The following is a 16,603-nucleotide window of genomic DNA, read 5'->3' as shown; positions in this document are numbered from 1 at the left end:
TGTTAGAGGTTTGGAAATCCCCTCAATGACCATCTTAACTAACGACATGTCAATGTCGTTGAAATCAGTAGACATTTTGTTTTTATATGTTTTAACAATGTCCAACAGTTCTTTTTCATCTACTGCCATAAGAAACATAGAGCAGGGATTTCTCTCCAATAAATTCTCAGGAGTTTCTCCAGATGTCCCTGGATCAGGGATTTGTTTAGCCAGGTCTGGTCCAACATTTACAAAAAAATTATTAAAGCTATTAGCTACATCCTCCATATTATAATTTTCATTGTCCTTATCAATAAAATACTTCGGGTAGTTTGTTTTCCCCAGGCAATTTCTGATAATAAATAGAAATGTATAGTATTTCGGAATGCAATTGTTTCGGGGCAAAATCAATGGAGTAGAAGTTTGTTTTCAGTCACATTAAACTCACCAGAACTGAAATACTGGAGAACAATGCACCGACACTGCCTTATTGTAAGTTTATCTCGTGCAAACAGGAACCAATTTCTGCTTCTGTTATTTCCTGTAATTGTACACCATACCTGATCCCATTTGGCTTTTGGACGTACTCAGAATTAAACAGTGTAATTACATTCAATGATAAGGTTAAAAGCAAACAGAAATCCACACTGAAAACCTGTTAAAAAATAGCAGTACCAACAATGCATTTAGTCTTTATTCGGCACCTGAAGTATTTAATTCTAAATTAAATACTGCAGTAATTGGACACTTAGTACACGATGAATGGGACGGTAAGATTTGACATGGAAAAGGTTATTTTATTTCCTTTAGTGTTCATTCACAATTTCTGTTTGTTTATTTCATCTGAACGGTTTTTAAATGTCTGATTTTTCAATTACATAAAAAAACCTGTTAAAAACAAATCTTTGTTTTTACACCTGACCTCAGCTTTGCCAGCAAAAAAATCTATTAGATTTGTCAAACACTATTTTCCCTGAATCAAACCATGTTGATACAACCTTATCCCATTATAATTTTGAATTCCCCATTCGTCCATACTTCACGATGCATTATGCTAAAAACGGATGGATTGTTTTATCTCCCTCCTTTCTTAACTAGTGATGTTAAGTTCCTGTGAATGTTGCAACATCGGGGTGCTTTTAAACATCACCTCTTGTGTGTCCTTTGGCTCAGTGGCATTTCCTCAGAAATTACAGGTTGTAGATTCCATGGGTTCTAACAAGGTGAACAAAAGTGGAGTTATAAAAGAATCAATTGAAGAATTTCAAGGAAATAAGGAGAATGGAAATGGCATTACTTTATTGGGAACCAGAAAGAACCCAATGAACTGAATGGCCTCGTAAATTGTAATAAGTAGGGCCATCCTACCAGTGGATTTGTTGCTTTTTTACTGTCCTCAATTTCTTCCGTACTTTCTCTAAAGTGAAGTGACACTAGATTTGTTATTGTCATTACATTTGTTGTTTCTTTTGAAGACTAATGTTCTACCTTCAACATTTTGTTAATCTTTGCTACTTTACAAAACATTCCCAATTCTCTTACCAACCACTCTGGCAATATAATGAGGCTCTTTAAAGTAATATTATCCTTTCTCTCTGAGTTAGTCACAAACGAATCACATTTCTCATGGTTTTTATTTTTCAGTGGCATGTACCTTCAATGAGAATGTTTAAATATTTCTGCAACCGTTTGCAATAGTTTATCGACTGGCAAACTTTATAATCTAATGAAATTATACTTTGATCAGCTACCCATCATATCCACATAATTGACTCTAACTTCCGGCGAATAGGCACTACAGTGGCTTGCAAAAGTATTCATACCCCTTGAACTTTTCCACATTTTGTCACGTTACAACCACAAATGTAAATGTATTTTATTGGGATTTTATGTGATAGACCAACACAAAGTGGTGCATAATTGTGAATTGGAAGGAAAATGGTACATGGTTTTCAAATTTTTTTACAAATAAAAAACTAAAAAGTGTGGCGTGCAAAAGTATTCAGCCTCCTTTACTCTGATACCCCTAAATAAAATCCAGTGCAACCAATTGCCTTCAGAAGTCAGCTAATTAGCAAATAGAGTCCACGTGTGTATTTGAATTTGAATTTGATTCCTTTATTGTCATTCAGACCTTTCGGTCTGAACGAAATTTCGTTGCCTGCAGTCATACACAATAATAATAAATAACAAAACATACAATAAACACAAATTAACATCCACCACAGTGAGTTCACCAAGCACCTCCTCACTGTGATGAAGGCAAAAGTCTTAGTCTCTGTCTCTTCCCTCCTTGTTCTCCCTCTGTGCTGAGGCGATCCAGGCCGAAGATGCCGCCCTCCAGTCCAGCGGACCTCCGTGGTGATGTCGCCGCTGCCGAAAGCCGGAACGCCGTCTCCGCTCCGAGTCGGCCCGCCACAGCCTCAGCTCCGAGTCGGGCCGCTGCCGAAAGCTGGAACGCCGCCTCAGCGAGTCGGGCCACTGCTGCCTCAGCTCCGAGTCCCGCAGCCTCAGCTCCGAGTCCCGCTGCCTCAGCTCCGAGTCCCGCTGCCTCAGCTCCGAGTCCCGCTGCCTCAGCTCCGAGTCCCGCTGCCTCAGCGAGTCGGGCCACCGCTGCCTCAGCTCCGAGTCCCACAGCCTCAGCTCCAGGCCGCTGCCGAAAGCTGGAACGCCGCATCAGCGAGTCGGGCCACCGCTGCTTTGGCCCCGAAGTCGGCCAGCCTCGCGTTGTAAGTCCTGGCTGGCTTTGCCTCCGGAGCCTCGAGGTCGGTCGCATGTTGTAGACCGCTAGCTCCGCCATTAGGCCTCAGCGCAGACGGAGACAGAGAAGGGCGATACGACAAGAAAAAGTCGCATTCCCCCGAAGGGAGAGACAAAAAAAAACATGTTTCACCCCCCCCCCCCCCCCCCCCCATAACACCCCCCCCCCCCCCCCCCCCCCCCCCCACAACCTAATAAACTAAAATTTAGCTAAAACAAGACAAAAAAAACAACAACAGAAAGTAAAAACAGTCGGACTGCAGGCGAGCCGCAGCTGTTAACAGCGCCGCCACTTCCGGAGATTAGATTCCGGTGGAATCTAATCTCAGTATAAATACAGCTGTTCTGTGAAGGCCTCAGAGGTTTGTTAGAGAACATTAGAGAACCAACAGCATCGTGAAGCCTAAGGAACACACCAGACAGGTCAGGGATAAAGTTGTGGAGAAGTTTAAAGCAGGGTTAGGTTATAAAAAAAATTCCCAAGCTTTGAACATCTCACGGAGCACTGTTCAATCCATCATCCGAAAATGGAAAGAGTATGGCACAACTGCAAACCTACCAAGACATGGCCGTCCACCTAAACTGACAGGCTGGGCAAGGAGAGCATTAATCAGAGAAGCAGCCAAGAGGCCCATGGTAACTCTGGAGGAGCTGCAGAGATCCACAGCTCAGGTGGGAGAATCTGTCCACAGGACAACTATTAGTCGTGCACTCCATAAATCGGGCCTTTATGGAAGAGTGGCAAGAAGAAAGCCATTGTTGAAAAAAAGCCAAAAGAAGTCCCGTTTACAGTTTGCCACAAGCCATGTGGGGGACACAGCAAACATGTGGAGGAAGGTGCTCTGGTCAGATGAGACCAAAATTGAAGTTTTTGGCCTAAATGCAAAACGCTATGTGTGGCGGAAAACTAACACTGCGCATCACCCTGAACACACCATCCCCACTGTGAAACATGGTGGTGGCAACATCATGCTGTGGGGATGCTTTTCTTCAGCAGGGACAGGGAAGCTGGTCAGAGTTGATGGGAAGATGGATGGAGCCAAATACAGGGCAATCTTGGAAGAAAACCTGTTAGAGTCTGCAAAAGACTTGAGACTGGGGCGGAGGTTCACCTTCCAGCAGGACAACGACCCTAAACATACAGCCAGAGCTACAATGGAATGGTTTAGATCAAAGCATATTCATGTGTTAGAATGGCCCAGTCAAAGTCCAGACCTAAATCCAATTGAGAATCTCTGGCAAGACTTGAAAATTGCTGTTCACAGACGCTCTCCGTCCAATCTGACTGATCTTGAGCTATTTTGCAAAGAAGAATGGGCAAAAATTTCAGTTTCTAGATGTGCAAAGCTGGTAGAGACATACCCCAAAAGCTGTAATTGCAGCGAAAGGTGGTTCTACAAAGTATTGACTCAGGGGGGCTGAATACTTTTGCATGCCACACTTTTCAGTTTTTTATTTGTAAAAAAATTTGAAAATCATGTATCATTTTCCTTCCACTTCACAATTATGCACCACTTTGTGTTGGTCTATCACATAAAATCCCAATAAAATACATTTACGCTTGTGGTTGTAACGTGACAAAATGTGGAAAAGTTCAAGGGGTATGAAAACTTTTGCAAGCCACTATATACAAAATTCTATTGCATTTGGTCCATTTTCCCTAGAGGATTTCTTACTATGGAATTACTAATTAACATTGCTGCATGACACAAAATGAGTTTTGATTGCCTCTTTCCTAGTTGATTCCATGACATATTGTTCTAAAGAAACTAGTGAAAATAAATTTTGCATAATCTTCTCCAAATTACTGTTCCCAATTTAATTTTCCCCAATCTGAATGAAGATTAAAATCCATCATGATTATTGCATTACTCTTCCAAAAAGGTTTTCTTTTTTCTTGATTAATTGCCATTCCAATTTTCTTTCTAGTTGCATTGCTGCCTCAAGGCTTATAACTGTTCCAGCCAATGTTTTTGCCCTATAGTATCTCTTATTTCCATACATATTGATTCCACTTCCTGTACTTCTGGACACTCTGCATCAAAGAACACTGTTCAAACTGACCTAGAAATTAGAATGCTTGGCAACGTTTACTTCAGCACTGTGTGATTGAAAATGTAATTACCATAGAGTGAAATGGAATTGTAACTATTTCTGCTTCACTCTGCAAATGTGACCAGGTGCTTCCCACCTTGAGTCTCACTTGTACATCTCACAAGATGTAATTTGGATGTAAATCAAATTACGCCATTCCCTGTTCGACACTACTTTGCAATTTTGCAAGAAAAGTTAGACCCCACTTTACAGGAATGCCATTATTTCACACTTTGTTTTTGTAGTACTCTGCCAGACCGGGACACTGCTAGGGAAATTCCTGCTCTTTTAATCTTTCCAGCCAGCACTATCCCAGTTAGCACACTGCCAACAATACTCCTACAAATCTCAGCCGTCTCTGGATTCATCCCAACGCCACATTACTCCAACAGCCTTGTCCTAGATCCTCCAAATCCCTGGGTCCCTAATCTCCTCCCGCACCATGTCCGATGCTCAAAAGTTCTTAATCCTCGCACATCCCTGATAGACCACCAATCCATTGATCACTGTCCAAATTTCCCCCAGCACCTTCACCTATATCCTGGCTGCTCGCTTGATCTTTGATCCAATCTTGATTCTAATTGCTGACCTCTCCCCCTTCACTTATCCCATTTACCTGATCGTTGGCTAGAATCCAGTCCATAATTCTAACTGACCCCATCCCATCCCTCAACAATTTTTAACCAACTGCTTTCTGATTGACAACCCAATCTGTGACCGTTATCAGGGCTATGATTACCTTAACTCATTCTCAACACCTTGAGCCCTGTGGCCCTGATCCCAGGTGAAGTATGTGTGTCCGCAAAGACCTTGAATGCTTCTGACAATTGCCGTTGCTAGGTGATGAGTGAAGCATTAGTCCCTGAACAGTGACACTGCGGCACAACCATTGGTTGCATCAGAAGTTCTTACAGTCTTTATCAAAATGAATTTAAAAAAGAGGCAGAAGTGGTTAATTGCCAAGTTGACTAAAATTATATTGTTCTATTGTCACTGGGGCAATGTACTCCTCTGAAATTGTAAGTCTGGGCTCTGTATTGTAAAAAAGTAGGGGTGGTTTTGCAAGGAGACTGGAAATTGGGGACAGGAGTTGAAGTGTGGAATGGCCTGAATCCATCTGGATAACAGAGGAGGTTCAAGAGGTTAAATCTCCTTATTCTTTGTTTAATAACCAATTAAATTGCAGCAATGAACAGTTCATTTTTTAATATATGTATTTAGTTCTGTCTGAGAGATGCATGAAGATTCCAGCAATATACAACCCCCAAAATGTGCTTTGAAAGCAACAGCGTAAAAATGATTACTTTACTCAATTAAATTAAAGCTAGAAATTGGCAACATGAGTTGCATGCGACTAAACTATGACAGTCCCATTGGTTGTACTCATGAACACATGTGAGATGAAGTGCTCCTTGAGACCGCTAACACTTAACAGGGCTTAGTAAATAAACAAAGGTGAGGTATCAGGAGCTGCTGGCATAAGTGCGACTGTGCCCCATGTGAATCATAGTTCCAAGAGAGCAAGTGGAGAAGTAGGAAATTGAGAGAGGGTAAAATGATAATAAATGCTTTGTAGCTTTAGCGAACTGTACACAAAAGGAAGAGAAAATAATTTTAGTTTGCAAGCGCTCAATGCACATGAACTAGTTATACTCACCACTGGTAAGTGAGTGTGCAGTCTATTGAGGTGTAAAGTCCATTGTGAATTGTTGTCCTAGATTCTCACAACTGGTCATCTTTCCCTGTTTAGATCCCTCTAGCTGAGATGGAGGCTGTTTCTCTGACGTCTGATATTCAGTCTGAGAAATCGTGGTCGTTAGCACTGACAGATGACTCTTTGCCCGATGATGCAAACGTATTCTTACTAAATACGCTAGAAAGCAATGTACTTATTCCAAACCAGTATTCTGCTTATACCAGGGCTCGAAATACTCTACCACCTAATTTATATCTGGTTATAATAATGTGCTCAATAACTGGACAATGTTAAACCTAGCCTGACTTCCATCTCTTTGTGTTTCTCGAGATTAGTTACCACTTCAGGATGTCCGAAATCATCAACTGAAATGCAATTTGTGATTAAGCTCCATCATCATTTTCATAAAGTTCTACATAAAATCAACAAATTCCAATTGTGCTGCAATTATGATTTGGAAATTCAAAATTCTTATCTAACAGTTATCGCTGTTAGTGGTGTTTGGAAATAGGACTTAAAAGAAGCCTAGAATATATAATGTCAGATCTCTTTATCAAGTACGGAATACAAACATTTTATTATTTTATATCTTATTTCTGATGGCACAATTGTCGGTCTGTCTTTCCCTATCACAGTCTTTCCCTATCACAGTGCCTTTCAGATTACCACCACAAAGTATTAAAGGCAGGTATCCTACCTGTTCAGTTAGCCAATTAATATGGAATTGTTAACATATTCTTTGGAATCATGAGTTAATAGAATTGCCTATTTTCAAACTTATTCAAATCCTAACTAAATGATGATGTTGTTGATCTTCTATCTCTGCAGCTTACGAGCTTAGTGATTCATATACAAAACACTCTCCATGGAAAACAAAAAATGATTTCCCACATGTGGCACATTAATTGTACCATAAATCTATGGGGAATTCAACAACACCCTGGATCTTTGACATAGTGTAACATCCCACAAGAGCGTTAACAAATTAAATTTAACACCAAACCACAAACGATGATTTTATAACAGATGATCAAAAGCTTGATCAAAGATGTAGTTTTAAGGGTCCCAAAGATGGGCAATTATATATATTTAGGATAGGATTTTCAGAGCTTATGGGATTTACTGTAGAATATTAGTTGCTGTTCACGTGGTGATTTATATTTGGCTGTTCAAGAAAGCAAATTAGACAGGCTGGATACATCTGAGTGTTGTAGGGCTAAAGGAGGTTGCAAATGGAAAAGGCAGTGCCAACAAAAAGAATTTTAAACCAAAGTAAGGATGTTAAAACTGGCTTTGCATAAGGGTCAAGTCATGAGTGTTTTATTGTCATATGTCCCAGACAGAACAATGAAATTCTTATTTGGAGCAGCACAACAGAATATGTAAACGTAGTACACTGTAAACAAAATCATAAATGAGAAAAACAACAGGAATCGATGAGCACAGGGATGAATGGTAAACAAGGCTGTGTAAGTTAGGGCATAGGCAGCAGAAACATGAAAGACCTTCATGTTTATAGAGAATGAAACAAGTAATGCTATAAGGAAGGTATAGGAATAGCCAAGCCCAAGGTAGAAAAGTCATGGATGACAGCATTAGATAAGATAAGGTAGAGGTAGTGTGTAGAAAGGAACTGCAGATGCTGGTTTAAACCGAAGATAGACACAAAAAGCTGGAGTAACAGGCAGCATCTCTAAAGAAGGGTCACCCATTCCTTCTCTCCAGAGTTGCTGCCTGTCCTGCTGAGTTACTCCAGCTTTTTGTGCCTATCTAAGGTAGAAGTGGTGTTGAGAGATGTTATGTAAAGTCAAGAGTTAAGTTAAGCATGTTTAATTGTCATCTGAAGCAGTAACAAACCAATAAAATTATTTGCTGCAGCCTAACAATGCAATAATACACAGGTAAATACATAACAATCAATAATACAATAAATTGATAACAGTAATAACAGTAAACGATAACAGTAAAGGATAAGGGGGAAATCCTTTAAAACCGAGATGAGAAGAACTTTTTTCACACAGAGAGTGGTGAATCTCTGGAACTCTCTGCCACAGAGGGTAGTTGAGGCCAGAGGGATCAGAGGGTATGGAAAGAAGGCAGGTACGGGATACTGAGTTGGATGATCAGCCATGATCATATTGAATGGCGGTGCAGGCTCGAAGGGCCGAATGGTCTACTCCTGCACCTAATTTCTATGTTTCTATGTAATACTAGCTAACCATAATAGTGCGAAACAAATCTGTGGTGCAACCAGAGCCACTGTCCATAGAATATCATAGTTGCTGAGGTAGTGCTTTGTGTTGTGCAGTGTTCAAGGGCCTGATGGTTGCTGGGAAGAAGCTGTTTTGGAACCTGGGATTGGAAATAGATGGCCTTAATATTGTCACACGCAACATCAAATTTGAAGATACACTGTTTCGGGTAATTGCTAGAGAGAACAATGGTGGATCTCTTGGTGACAATTCCTGCTCTTGCAAAACTGGATATTGAACAAGCAGCCTAACCATTTAAAGATGCTGTCGACTTCAAAAGAGATCATGGTGAAGTAGAGCTGGGAACCATCGATGTACATGTGGAAACTGATCCTGTGTTTTAAATGGTATCACCAAGCATGTAACTGAGAACAGGAGGGGCCAGGGATAAATACCAGTCACTGGTGCAGAATCAGTAGTGAAGCCATTTCTAATTCTGGGTAAATAAGAACGGAATCAGGCAGGTGTAGAATCAAGGAAAGTCTTTGGAGAAGGATTGGATGGAGTTAAAAAGTAGAGCCTGGTTGAGAAGGACGTGTCACAATCACTTTGGATGTCATTTGCAAAACAAAAAACCTGACTAAAGAGATTCAGAGTAGAATTCCACAAAAGATGAGTGCAAACTTGGGAGGGTGAGATTGGCTGGTACTTTGCAATGAAGTAGGAGTCAACTTTGTTGAGTACGAGGTTATTATGACAATTTTGAATAAAAGGAAACAGTGATTAGGGGAAGAGTAACATTGACACTACCAGCTCAAATAGGATAGAAGAATGGAAGCACGGTAGATAGAAGTTTGGAGGACTTATGCATTTTGTGTTGACAATGAGCTAATTACAGATGGTAGGAGCTAAAAGTAAAATGCATTAAAAGCAGGGCTTGCATGCTGGTTATCCTTCCTTGCCTCTCACAAATGATATCATGGGCCTTGATGAGACATCAGAGGCATTAAACCTAACCACAACCCATCATTTAATGGCCATTCAAAGCTGCAGGTGAGACACATTGAGCACCAGATAGATTGAACAGCCTGTAACAGCCGGTATGCATGTAATAGCCCGATCTGTCCTTGCTAAGATTCGTTGATCTCACTCCGTAAATCAATCATGATAAATAAAGGACATTCCAAAAAAGTATGTAATTTCAGAAAATAATTATATTCTAACGTTAAAGCTCCAAAATGTTCAGCTGATACTAGTAAGAGTCATAAAAGCAAAGTTTAAGTAAATAGCGGCAACACCAAAGCTCTGAATGAGTGTCCGACTAGGAAGGTCGTACACTTGCAGACACAATTGTGTCAATATTCTAACGTTGCAAAAACAGTGGAGGGTACAGGTTGCATGTTATAAACTCCATCGACATTTCCCTTGACTTTGGACGATTGAAACTAGAGACAAAACATGACAGTACATGATCTGCGGATATCCAACTTTAATAATGTGATATTATGCATTCCCTTTCTTGGAAAATGCACAAAGGAAGAGTATTTCTGGCCCTGATTTATATATAAACCCATCTGCTCCTCTCGCTGCCAAAGCACTTGACATTTTCAGGCTAATGTGTAGACTAATGCTTTCATCTGTTGCGCAACAAATTCTTTTTATCAAGCCAACATTTCTGGATCCTGTATTTGTCTTCTGTTGAATGTGCTTCTTGTTCGTGTCATTCATCATTGAATATGTCTCCTGTGGCAGAGTGATACAGAAATTCTGTTGTGCTATGTTCTAGCTGGTACCAATGACAATGAATACTATTCCTATCATGCCTCATGCAAAAGCATGTGTTTAATGGACAAAATTGATGCCAGAAGCTGATTTATTCTGAATGAACAATTTGCTTTAAATGAAAAACTGTTTCCCTTATGCAGATGTAAATCTTCCTGATAATCCTGTGGTACAGATGTGTTACAATGAGTCCGAGACAACAAAAAAAGATTCTGATATTGTTGCAAGTATTTAGAATTGATGCATTGTTCCCTTCAATCTAGTGTTGCCATCTCAACAGATTGCATTCATTGTAATTCCAGTATATTTCCTGTTTTATTTTATTTGAGGTTCGTGCATCTCAGCCTAGACTTTAAGGAGGGAGGAGCATTTTGTTTTAAAAAGACAGCAGAGGTTAATGCCCCTCTGGCGCTCTACTCTTAGATGTTCTCATCCAACCTCCCAGGTGTTTCTGCAGCTTCAATTCATCTCAGAGTTATATATTGTTGTAACAAGAGTTTACCCAACTGCAGAGAAGGAGTACCCAGGGTGGTCTGTAGATTAGGCAAGAGTGAGATGATCCTGATGTCTGATAACCAAATTCAGCCCTCTTAGGCATGGACATTTAGGTGGATCTGATGCTGAAAAATAACTGGTGTGAGTGAAACTATTTCCCAAAACATTGCTCTACATTAAGGACTGGACTGACTTGACTGAGAAAGAATAACAAAATTATTCATTTGGACAATGAGATGCAGAATATATCCTGAATAGATTCTTGTTAATAGAAAGTGATGGAAACTGTGCACAGCTTTTAAAATTTATATTCAAGGGGATACATGATATGGGTATCTTTAATGGGAGCAATGTTTTACATATAGAGGACACGTGGCTTACCTTTGAAATGACATAAAGTACACCTTCCGATAAAGAGTAGAGATGATATCTAAAATATAGTAATAATATGTTAAATCTACATTGAGACAACAGAGTCTAATAATTGTGATGTATATAAAGGAAAGAACTACTGTCTTACAGATAGCAATGTCCACTGTGTAAAGTGTTGAAGCACATTATATCTGATAGACTAAGCTGGCAGCATCAAACATATAGGGCAAGTGAGAAAGTATGCTCTAAAGCAGTGGTTCCCAATCTTTTTTAGTTCATGGCCCCCTTGGGCTCTTTAATTTTTCTGTGGCCCCCCCTGACATTATTAGCGGGAAAAAAGTGACCCCTTCATTGAACCTGTGGCTCCCTAATTCCCCCAATTTTTCTGTGGCCCCCCTGAAATTTGCCATGGCACAAATTAAAAAAATAAGAAATGGCAGTGGTGGTGATAGAAATTCCCCTTGAGTGGCAGCATTGAACAATAATATATCCACGTATTTGGCTTCAATAAAACCGAACAACAGGTGGGTGGATCAAGGACAGGATAGATTTAGTTTTGTTTCGTTTAGAGATAAAGCGCAGAAACAGGCGCTTCGGCCACCAGGTTGGCGCACATTTTTACATTTTTACCCCATAATTTTTATCTTCTGGATTTTCACTGACAGGTTATTCTTAATAATTATCCTTAGTTATCAAGCATATGCTTCCCAATTTGTAGAACAGTTGCCTCGTTTGCGTTAATAACTTAAATGGGTTACTAGAAAAACGGCTCGTAGCTTCTGATGATGCATTTGTAAATGTCGTATTGAGGAATATGACATGCATGCAGAGAAGTTGTGAAGTTGCATGAAGCAGTTGACTGATGGAATTGGCATTGTCATGGTTTGTGTGTCGTGCGGATTGCTGAGTATTGTAATACACTACTGTGTCTGTCGCGATGCAGCGTGTCTATATTGTGATTCATTCGCCTTAACAGCAAAATGATTCAACATTTCCTGCTCAAATGTTTTGTACTTCCTTTTTCATTGTGCCTCTTGCTGTACTGTAGGTCATTTTGTCGCATTGATGACCTTCTGCATGATTGTTTTCTACATTATCTGCAGCTCAGCGTCTTTCAGATGTCATTGTTGCCTTGCCCCGCAAATTTGACAACAACCTTCTCCCCTGCAGGCTGAGCACACTCAAGAACAAGATGTGAAGAAGGAGATCCAAGAGAAGAACCTTCTCACTGTGCGGAAACCGTTTGTTGGCCGCACACACTCTCTGCCCAATGATAGCTACATGTTTCAGCCTGTCAACCCCGCTCCATTAGAAGGTCTGCAGGGGTCAGAAAATGATCACAAGACACAGTCTGGTATGTCTTATCTATGAGTGTAAAACTAAAGTCTCTAGGTCAATGATCAAGCAGTAATGTGATCAACTTGCTCAGTAACTTCACAGAAAGATACAAGTTAACGTTCTAATCCAGCTAATATGCTAAATAAAAAATAAAAATCCTATTCATTATGATAACAATTGTTGTTAAAAGTGGATGGAATTGTCTTTCTGTTAAGTTCAACATTGTTTCCTGCCCTAAATGACACCTTGTCTCTTGGGCATCTTCACTGTTGTAATTACAATGTTGTCAATTAATCATTCGTATACCTACATTTTGATGTACATTGTGACACCTCTTACAGGCAAAATAATGAACTGAACATTATATTGTTGCTTCCATGCATTTCCCAACATTTGTCAGTAAATAAATGAATGCAGGGCAGTTATTGCCAATTTAGTTCTTATCGCTGTTATAAGATCCTGCTGAAAAATGTGCTCACTGTTTACGATTTGATTGGACTGACCTATTTGCTTCGATTCCAGTCTGTCCTGGTTCTTTATAAAAATGTTCAACAGTCTACACAGTGAAAACCACTAATCCTATGTAGAAAAACTTTAAATGCCTTAATTTAACCCGATCAGTAATTCTTTCCCTCTATATCAGTAGATTTGGGATCCAAGATCCACTCCTGGACATGAGCGTGCATGCTGCTCTGACACTTAGAGGGAGTACAGTACAGTAGAGGAAGTGCTGTTGGGTTGTAGGAACAGTATTTTGAATGAGTTATTCAACTGAGTTTAAACTCTTGCAGGTGGATATCCCACAATATTTTGCATAGAAAAGAATGGAGATTCTTCTGGTTCATTCAACAATATTTATCCTCCACCAATGCCACTAAAAGCAGGACAACTGGTTATTCAGTGGGTTGCTAATTGTGGAATCCCTCTTTTCGTAAACTGGCTGCCGCATTTCTCTGGACAAGTGGTCCAGATCTGTGAAGATCTTTAGGGCATCCTGAGAAACAATATCACTGAATTTCTATTGTAATAATTAGAGGGGAAGGCCTGTAAATTGTCTTTTATTGTTGCAATAATCTTTTTAAAAGATCATTGGTTGGAAATAGTTATCCCGATTAAAAACTGGCAAATAACACTGGATTAGAAATCTCCTGAAGAATTGTTTATTGGTTAGAAACATGGTCAATAATCACTGTTGCAAATTGTTCCCTAGGTTCAACCACATCGGTTCGTTCACAGCCCACAGGCACCAGTGGCCACCTCCAAGTTCCTATGGAGTTCCTCCCTGTCAGCCATCAGAACAGTTCTGATTCTGAAAATATCCCGAAGATTCCTCCCCCTCGGAAACCTCTGAGCGCCCACAGAATGCTGCGTAGACAGGTTGGTATCAGTGTTGAAAAGCCTAAGTTCAGCACACTTTTCAAGTGACAACTTCCACCCGAGACATTTTCTGTCTGCAGATCTTGCTTCATCTCTCAACCCCATATTTCCCTTATCCCACCTTTCCCCCCATCCCTTGGTACCACTTCCCCCAGCCTTACATTATTTCTCCTCTTATTCCCTCATCTGATACCCTTTTGTTTCCTTTCCATCTCTAGTCTTTGTTACCTACTCCACCCATCTGCTAATCACTCCTCTTCCCCACCTATATCCATCTACCACTTGTGTAGGAAGGAACTGCAGATGCTGGTTTAAACTGTAGATAGGCACAAAAAGCTGGAGTAATTCAGCGGGTCAGACAGCATCTCTGGAGAAAAGGAATAGGTGACATTTCGGATCGAGACGGGAATTTCCCTTCTTGAGGGAAATGTCACCTACTCCTTTTCTCCAGAGATGCTGTCTGATCCGCTGAGTAACTCCAGGATTTTGTGTCTATCTTCCATCTATCACTTGCCAGGCTTTGCCCTACTCCACCTCACTTTTCCAGCTTTCTCCCCACTAGTCCAATGTAGTGTTCTCCAGCACTTGCTTTGCTCAAAATTCCAGTATTTGCAGTTTCTTGTGTCTCAAACTTGCTTCCTTTTCTCATACAACCGTAAACATGGGGATGCTTTTATCCAGAATTAATTTCAATTATTTTTAAATGCTTTTATTTTCATGCCTAATATTAAAAGAAAAGGAATCACACTTGGTAATCATATTTGACTCCCATCATTCTGTCTCTACAGATGGTGGAGTTGCTGTTGCACAGCACCAGAGACCTGGGTTCGATCCTGACCTTGGGTGCAGTCTGTATGGAGTTTGCATGTTCTCCCAGTGACTGTCTTGGGTTTCCTCCAGGTGCACCTGTTTCCTCCCACATCACAAAGGCATGCCAGTTTGTAGGTCAATTCTGTAAAATTGCCCCTGGTATCTAGGGAGTGGATGAGAAAGTGGGAATGCAAGATTGCTTAGAACAAGTGTAAATGGGTGGTCGATGGACAGTGTGATGTATGTTAATCACACAAATCAACAGCAGACCTTTTTGAGCAGTTGTTACTATTCATCCTCACCAATATCCCATCTTGTTGCTTGTTCCCATCCTGGGTTATGCAGTCATCTGACCCTATGTATTTCAGTCTGATCTCCCCTTTCTGAGTAATATAATAATGTCTAGTTTAGTGTAGAGATAAAACGCAGAAACATGGCTTCAGCCCATCGAGTCCCAGCCGACCTGCAATCCCCGCAAACTACCACTATCCTACACACCAGGGATAATTTTTGCCAAAGACATTTAATCTACAAACCTGTATATGTTTGGAGTGTGGGAGGAAATCGGAACATGCGGTGAAAACTCACGCAGGTCACGGGGAGAACGTACAAACTGCATATAGAAGCAACGGTGGTCATGATCCAACCAAAGTTTCTGGCACTGTAAAGCAGCAATTCTACTGCTGCGCCAGCATCTCACCCAGGTGTCTATTATTTTCTGAGTATTGTGTCCATGTTACATCCAATGTACTTCTCATATTATATAATTTATTGATTATCATTGGTTTGGAACTTGCAGAATTGCTGTCATTTCTCTACACAAGTACAGACACATTTGGGAAATGTACTTGGATCTGTAGGTTGAGAACTTGCTGGACACTTCATTGACAATTTCCTGAATATTTCCTGCAGTTGCACATCTATAAACTACCTGGCCTATAGTTTCCAACCTTTTGTCTTCATTCTTGAACAAGGGAGTCGCATTTCGGGTTCACCAATCCACTGGTGTCATCGCAGAATTCATACATTTTGTAAACCTTCCATATCTATGCAGCTATAATTCCTTTAAAACACTTTGGTGTAGGCCATTTGATCCTGGTAATTAGTTTGCCTTTAACCCTGTGGGTTTTGCTAATACAGGTGCACAACCTTTTATCCGACGATCCAAATAACGAAAACCTCCGAATAGCGACATTTTTTCGGTCCTTGAAGAAAGGTCCTTGAAAACGTTCACCGAGGGCGGCCCGCAGAGGTGACAGCGGAACCTCTGGTCGGTCCTTGAAGAAAGGGGAACTAAATCCCCATTCATAAAAGAGAAGATGAGGGTATATTGCGCGGGAGGGTTAATAATTGACAATATGCTGCTACCTGCCAGCTAGACTCACGATACACAGTGTATCATGAGTCTTGCGTGGGAACTTTTTAACAGCGTGCAGGCAGCAGTAGATTGTCGCTCCCTTCAGTTTCACCCCACCTACACCCCTCTGCTTCCCGGCCATGTGTGTGACCCCATCCCTCCCCTCTCCAGCTCCCCGCTCATTGCACCGGCGCGGGGGCTTTGCACTGTCTTCAAGTCGGCGATGGCTGCCAGCAGGTCAGTGCAGTCACCGGAGACATCAGGACCAATTGGACGTCGACCACCAGGCCCACCGCAAGCATGGAGAACCCAGAGACCCACAGCCAGCAGCAGCCCAGCCCAGCCCCGCTC

The 16,603-nt window shown here is 41.0% G+C and overlaps 1 protein-coding gene across 1 annotated transcript in view; it reads left to right on the top strand.

The window, feature by feature from the left end:
• The window catches only part of cacna1g (calcium channel, voltage-dependent, T type, alpha 1G subunit), a 239,374-nt gene that overhangs the window by 203,989 nt on the left and 18,782 nt on the right, over positions 1–16,603 (top strand). Inside the window, exons 32-33 of the mRNA XM_055654095.1 lie at positions 12,541–12,724; positions 13,919–14,085. Of these exons, the coding sequence (XP_055510070.1) occupies positions 12,541–12,724; positions 13,919–14,085 (351 nt within the window). The remainder of the gene's footprint in view (positions 1–12,540; positions 12,725–13,918; positions 14,086–16,603) is intronic.

This window comes from Leucoraja erinacea, chromosome 23 (genome assembly GCF_028641065.1).
Source record: "Leucoraja erinacea ecotype New England chromosome 23, Leri_hhj_1, whole genome shotgun sequence".
NCBI classification, from domain to species: domain Eukaryota; kingdom Metazoa; phylum Chordata; class Chondrichthyes; order Rajiformes; family Rajidae; genus Leucoraja; species Leucoraja erinaceus.
The sequence above is the reverse complement of the archived record's forward strand: the minus strand, read 5'-3'. Positions and strand labels throughout refer to the sequence as shown.